Source organism: Mesoplodon bidens (assembly GCF_964165515.1).
Source record: "Mesoplodon bidens genome assembly, chromosome: 13".
NCBI classification, from domain to species: domain Eukaryota; kingdom Metazoa; phylum Chordata; class Mammalia; order Artiodactyla; family Ziphiidae; genus Mesoplodon; species Mesoplodon bidens.
In genome coordinates this window covers 26970356-26976943 of record NC_138169.1, presented here as the reverse complement: position 1 = coordinate 26976943, position 6588 = coordinate 26970356, and the positions used below count along the sequence as shown (strand labels likewise).

Here is a 6588-nt window from a genome sequence, read left to right as displayed (position 1 = left end):
AGAGCCTGTGCTCTGCAATGAGAAGCCCGTGCACCGCAATGAAGACCCAATGCAGTCAAAAATAAATAAATAAAATAAATAAATTTATTAAAAAAAGTTAACTGGACATATTTTTGGACTCTCAATTCTATTTCACTGATCTATATGTCTATCCTTATTTCAATAACACACTTTTTTTTGTTTTAATATTTATTTATTTGGCTGCACTGGGTCTTAGTTGCTGCACCAGGTCTTAGTTGCAACACACAGGATCTCCATTGCCACATGCAGGATCTTCGTTGTGGCATGCGGGACCTTTTGGTCCCGACATGCAGAATCTTTAGTTGCGGCATGTGGGATCTAGTTCCGTGACCAGGGATCGAACCCAGGCCCCCTGCATTGGGAGTGCGGAGTCTTAGCCACTGGGCCACACGGGGAGTCCCTGTAACACACTGTCTTGATGACTGTAGCTTTGTAGTCAGTTTAGAAATAAGGAAGTGTGAGTCCTCCAACTTTGTTCATTTTCAAAATTGTTTTGGCTATTCTGAGTCCCTTGCATCTCCATATCATCTTTAGGATCAGCTTGATAATTTCTGCAAAATAGGCAATTGGGATCTTGATAGGGATTGCACTGAATATGCAGACCAATCTGGGGAATATACTGCCATCTTGACCATATGAAGTCTTCTAGTCCATGAACATGGGTTGTGTTTCCACTTGTTTAGGTCTTAATTTTTTTCAATGATGTTTAGTACATTTCCATGTACAAGTCTTGCATTTCTTTTGTTAAATTTATTCTAAGTATGTTTAAACATAAATTTATTCTTTTTGATGCTATGTAAGCAGAATTGTTTTCTTAATTTCATTTCTGAATAGTTCATTGCTAGTGTATAGAAATGTAATTGATTTTTATTTATTTATTTATGGCTGTGTTGGGTCTTTGTTGCTGCTCATGGGCTTTCTCTAGTTGAGGCAAGCAGGGGCTACTCTTCGTGTGGTGCGCGGGCTTCTCATTGTCATGGCTTCTCTTGTTGCAGAACATGGGCTCTAGAGCACACGCTCAGTAGTTACGGCGCACGGGCTTATCTGCTCCGCGGCATGTGGAATCTTCCCAGGCCAGGGATCAAACCCATGTCCCCTGCATTGGCAGGCGTATTCTTAACCACCGTGCCACCAGGGAAGTCCCCCATCTATATTCTTAAGGGATATTGATCTGTACTTTTCTTGTGATGTCTTTGTTGGGTTTGGTGTCAGGATAATCCTGGCCTTGTAGAATGAGTTGGGAAGTGTTCCCTCCTTCTTCTTCCTTTATTTTTTGGTGCTTTATGTTCACTGCATCCTCCTGGTGCTCCTCTGTGTAACCGCCTTGCTCACAGGGGTCCCAGCCATACCCTTGGAAGTTTACAGTTCACTGCGTCAATTGTGCTTGGCCTCAAATATCCATTGGGTGTTAGTGCCTATGGTAGGAGTGTTTCTCTGGGTAAATACAAAGTCAGTGCCATGAAGCACTGCACACCACCTCTCAAGGGGTCATCGGTAAGGCCTCTCAGGACCTCCTGTTACCAAACTGCCCAACCCTCTTGGTTTGAAATGCAGTTTTCTGGATTTTTGTGGAGGCATTTCAGAACAAGGAACACCTGCTCGGTTCTGTTGAGGCCACATGGGAGAAAAGCAAGGGGGACATCTTCCCTGCAGGAAGTGGGACCCCATCTGAGAAGCTCCTCAAGACATTATCAGCCAAATAACAGAAGGAAGCAAGGGGGCTGGCTAAGGCAGAGTGCTCCAAGTGGCACCATCTTACCAGGGAGTCCACCATCCTGTCACAAGCCCACTGAACCAGACAGGTGGCAGGTGCCCTTAAAATCCTATTCCACAAACCACATATAAACCTGAAAACACGTACAAAGTTCTGGGAGAAAAGGCTATCCATTTTGGTTTCGGTTTGCTTGGATGGGTTGTCATCATTCTGCTGTGAACAAGTGAACACCCTGTCACACCCACCTTTTCATTTTCAAAGAAGTGGCAAGAGTAGGACAAAGACCCCTCAGTCCCAGGAATAAACATGCCTTGTCAAGTGATGGGACGCGGGGACTGTCCATGACGTAGGGCTAGGCATGGGGTAGGTGCTCGGTACACCGTGCCTCTCACTGACATCCGTGAGTGGGGGGCTACTGTGGGGTCCCCCAGGGTCCTCCTGGCCTGACGCAGGTGCTCCTTGGCTAGGAGGGGCCTGAGGGGCATCCTGGGCTAGAGGGCTGTGCGTTGTCTCCAGGAGACTGCTTCCTCCTTTGGGGACATTGTAACAAGAAGCTCAGAACAGCCAGTGTGCATTCTGCCAATTCACAGGACATTCCTGAAGCCAGGCACTCCTTCGTCAATGTGTGAGGTGGCTTCCTGCCATCCCACTGTGCGGGGGAGGTCAGGACTGTCCAGGGCCACTCAGCCAGACCTCTACCCTCAGCTTACCAGGGCCTGCCTGACTTCTGCGCCCCCACACCCCCAGAGTTGGGGGTGGCTGGATGGTGCCCAGCGGGGTGGAGTGCACATGTGGGGAGGAGGGATCAAGGAGGGTGTCTGCCCCAGTGGAACGCGGGTGGGCTCCAGACCCCCACCCCCAGACCTGGACCTTAACCTGCACCTGGCTGCGAGGCCACTCTGGTGGCCTGGGCTTCCTTATCTGTGAAGCAGACACAATGATAGAGTATCCCTAGGACCTGGTGAGTTAAGAGGGGGTGGGCTACCTGGGTGTTTGTGACAGCGAGGTGGGGCCCGGTGCTGGGTCTGGCGCCCTGGGGGTTGGGGCGGGCTTTGCGCACGGACCTCACCCGCAGGCGGGGCAGGCTCAGCATGCAGAGCGGCAGCGACGGCAGCGGAGGCGGCGACAGTAGGTGGGTTGCAGAGTCCTGCGGAAACAGATTCAGGCCCAGGAGGAGGCGAAGGCTCAGGTACCTGGGGACAGGGTGAGGCGAAACTGGCTCCAGGGGCGGCGGCGGCATGTTGGGGCCGGCAGTGCAGCGCCAAGCCCGGGGATCCGGCGCCACGCCCAGGGTGCCCCGGCTCGCGTCAGGTGCACTGTTCCTCCAGTCCGGCGAGGCGGGGAAGGGGGGAACCGCGATGTCTGGGGCCAGGTGGCTGCCTGGGTTACGCCCAGGGCTGCAGCTCCGCTCCTGTTCCACGTCCTGGAGGCCTGGCCCAGCTCCCGGGAAGCCTCGGGTTTCCACCTCACTCTGGGATCCCAGATCACAGAGGCTTAGTTCCCAGCCATGCTCCCTGGGGCTGCCCCCTTCTCACCCTCAGGGTCCACCCCCACCCCCACCAACAGGCCCAGATTCTGCTCCACCATGGAGCCCCTGAGGCAGAGAGGGCCTCCCACCCACCCCTGTCCCAGCCCTGCCCTCTGGCAGGCCAGTGTTAAGTGTGCTCACTACCCCTGGGTGGGATCAGAGGGAGGAAGGAAGGCTGGGCAGCCTGTCACTCCCCTCTGGCCCTGGTAGGTGCCAGCAGCTGGCTTGGTGCTCCTCTCAGCTGCCTGCAATGGCTTCAGGACTGCCCAGCACTGCCGGCCTGGCGCGCTTCTGCCAGAAGCTGAAACGGCTGAAGCCACTGGAGGAGGCCACCATGGAGACATCGCTACAGCGCTGCCTGTCCGCGCTGGACCTGACCCTGCTGGGAGTGGGGTCCATGGTGGGCTCGGGCCTCTATGTGCTCACCGGTACCGTGGCCAAGGAGATAACCGGCCCGGCCGTGATCGTGTCCTTCATTGTGGCTGCCGTGGCCTCCCTGCTGGCGGCCCTCTGTTACGCAGAGTTTGGGGCACGCGTGCCCCGCACAGGCTCTGCCTACCTGTTCACCTACGTGTCCATGGGTGAGCTGTGGGCCTTCCTCATCGGCTGGAACCTGGTGCTTGAGTACGTCATAGCTGGTGCTGCTGTGTCCCGCGCCTGGAGTGGCTACCTGGACGCCATGTTCGACCACCACATCCGCAACTTCACCGAAGCCCATGTGGGCATCTGGCAGGTGCCCCTCCTGGCCAGATATCCTGACTTCCTGGCTGCTGGCATCCTACTTTTGGCCTCCACCTTCATCTCCTGCGGAGCCCGTGTCTCCTCCTGGCTCAACCACACCTTGTCTGCCATCAGCATGGTCGTCATCCTCTTCATCATCATCCTGGGGTTCGTCCTCGCCCGTTCACACAACTGGGGCGAGGAGGAGGGCGGCTTTGCACCCTTCGGCTTCTCCGGTATCATGGCCGGCACCGCGACCTGCTTCTACGCCTTCGTGGGTTTTGATGTCATTGCCGCCTCTAGTGAAGAGGCCCGGAACCCAAAGCGAGCCGTGCCCCTGGCCATTGCCATCTCGCTTGGCCTCGCAGCCAGCGCCTACATCCTGGTCTCCACTGTGCTCACCCTCATGGTGCCCTGGCACAGCCTGGACCCTAATTCAGCGCTCGCTGACGCCTTCTACCAGCGGGGCTACAGCTGGGCTGGCTACCTCGTGGCAACTGGCTCCATCTGTGGTAAGTGGGGTCCTGCCCTGGCCTCCCGGGGAACACATCTCCAGCTGGGCCTCAGTTTTACCAGTTTTATAATGGACCCGGGAAGGGGCTAATTATTAGACTCCACCCAGGCTTATTGGCAGAGACCTACTCAACCCGCTCCCCATTGTACATGGTATGTCGGTCTGGGCGTGTGCTTCCGTGTCCTTTCCTGGACAGAGGTACTCAGCCTTCACCAGATTCCCCAGTGGCCTGTGACCTAAACTGAGGTGTCCCACTCCTGGGTTGGGGGAGTGACAATCCTGCACCCCACAGGCACTCAGGCTCACTCTGAGAACCCAGACAGACTCGTGCGCATGCTCCCGAGGTGCCCCAGCCGTGGCCCGTGGGGTGCCTATGTGCTGTGCTGACAAGCCCCCGCCCTCTGCTGCAGCCATGACCACTGTCCTGCTCAACGGTCTCTTCTGCCTTCCCCGCATCATCTACGCCATGGCCGCCGACGGGCTCTTCTTCCAGGCGTTTGCCTACGTGCACCCCCAGACACAGGTGCCTCTGGTAGGCATCGTGGTGTTCGGGGTTCTCACGGCTTTGGTGGCGCTGCTGCTGGACCTCGAGGCATTGGTCCAGTTCCTGTCCATTGGCACACTGCTGGCCTACACCTTCGTGGCCATCAGCATTATCGTGCTGCGATTCCAGAAGGCCCCTCTGTCCAGTTCCCCAAGCCCAGCCAGCCCCCGCCCTGCGGCCAAGGAGTACAACTCCTTCTCAGACCACATAGAGCTGGTGGGCACCGAGCAGGTCCCAGCCCCTGAGCCTGGGCAGCTGCGGCCAGCCCTGAGGCCCTACTTGGGCTTCCTAGATAGGTGCAGCCCTGGAGTGGCCGTGGCTTCAGCGACCTGCGTCCTGGTGGCCTCAGCCAGCATCCTGGGCTGCGTGCTGATCTTCGGGGACTCAGCCCTGCACCTCCCTCGCTGGGGCTACATCCTGCTGCTTCTGCTCTGCAGCATCATCTTTCTGCTCAGTCTCCTCGTCCTGGGGGCCCACCAGCAGCAACGCCAGCAGGACACCTTCCAGGTACCTCTCTCCACTCCCAACACCCACTTGCTGTCAGCCCACCAGCTCCCTTCTCCCCCGCATCCTCCGCTGCAGCAGGATGACCACGGCTCACAGGCTGGGGAAGCAGCATGCACATCCACCTGTGTCTGCGAGCGGGCCCTGGTCTCCAGAATCTCCAGAGGCAGAGAAAGGATCTGAGGCCTCTAGAGCAGTTGGGCCCTGGGCCAGCAGCCTCCCCTGCAGCCCAGCCCAGCTCTACCCTTGCCCCTTCAGATCCCCATGGTGCCCCTGATTCCAGCCCTGAGCATTCTCCTCAACATCTGCCTCATGCTGAAGCTGAGCTACCTGACCTGGGTGCGCTTCTCCATCTGGCTGCTGATCGGTGAGTGGGGGGCCAGGCTGGTGTCCTGGGCCGGCTGCAGGAGGAGGGTGAGGAGGGCGAGCAGGGCTGGGACCTGCCATTCATGCTCGCACCACCCCTGCAGGACTCTTGGTATATTTCGGCTACGGCATCTGGCACAGCAAGGAGAACCAGCGGGAGCTGCCGGGGGTGACCATCACACGCTATGTGGTTTTCCCTAGCGGCAGCCTGGAGGAGACAGTGCAGGTCGTGCAGCCCCCCAGCCAGGCGCCAGCACAGGAGCCCAGCAGTCCATGAGAGCTGCCTGCCCTCCATCCAAGGCAGCTCCGGTTTGCGGGCCTGCCCACGCTAGGGGGTCCTTCGGACTGTAGTTCAGGGGCCGAGCTGAGTCTTTGGAGCCGGTGTGGCCAGCACTGGTGTGGTGGACTCTGCGCAGTGCCTTCCAGTTTATGACCAACTCCAGCAACCTGGGCAGGTGGGGTAGGGCGGGTGGGGAAGAAGTCCCAGCCTCAGGGATCCATGACAATAACTGCTTAGCCAGCCACGTGGCCTGTGTCGTGTCCATTGTTTTTTGCGGCACTGAGTCCTCACCTGCCCCCAGGAACCATGCGATTGTCCCGGTGCAAAGCAAAGGTGCAGAAGTTCTGCAAGGGGGAGATGCCAGCCCTCGGACAGCCCTGAGTCAAGGACACTCAGG

At 57.4% G+C, this 6588-nt stretch overlaps 1 protein-coding gene across 1 annotated transcript; it reads left to right on the top strand.

Annotated features, from left to right (window-relative positions):
• The first annotated feature begins 2869 nt into the window (after nucleotides 1-2869).
• On the top strand, nucleotides 2870-6267 carry SLC7A4 (solute carrier family 7 member 4). Its single transcript, XM_081252960.1, has 5 exons — nucleotides 2870-2924; nucleotides 3474-4495; nucleotides 4908-5548; nucleotides 5804-5912; nucleotides 6016-6267. The coding sequence occupies exons 2-5, from the start codon at nucleotides 3514-3516 to the stop codon at nucleotides 6186-6188; spliced, it is 1905 nt and encodes a 634-aa protein (XP_081109086.1). The 5' UTR covers nucleotides 2870-2924; nucleotides 3474-3513; the 3' UTR covers nucleotides 6189-6267.
• The last annotated feature ends 321 nt before the right edge of the window (nucleotides 6268-6588 follow it).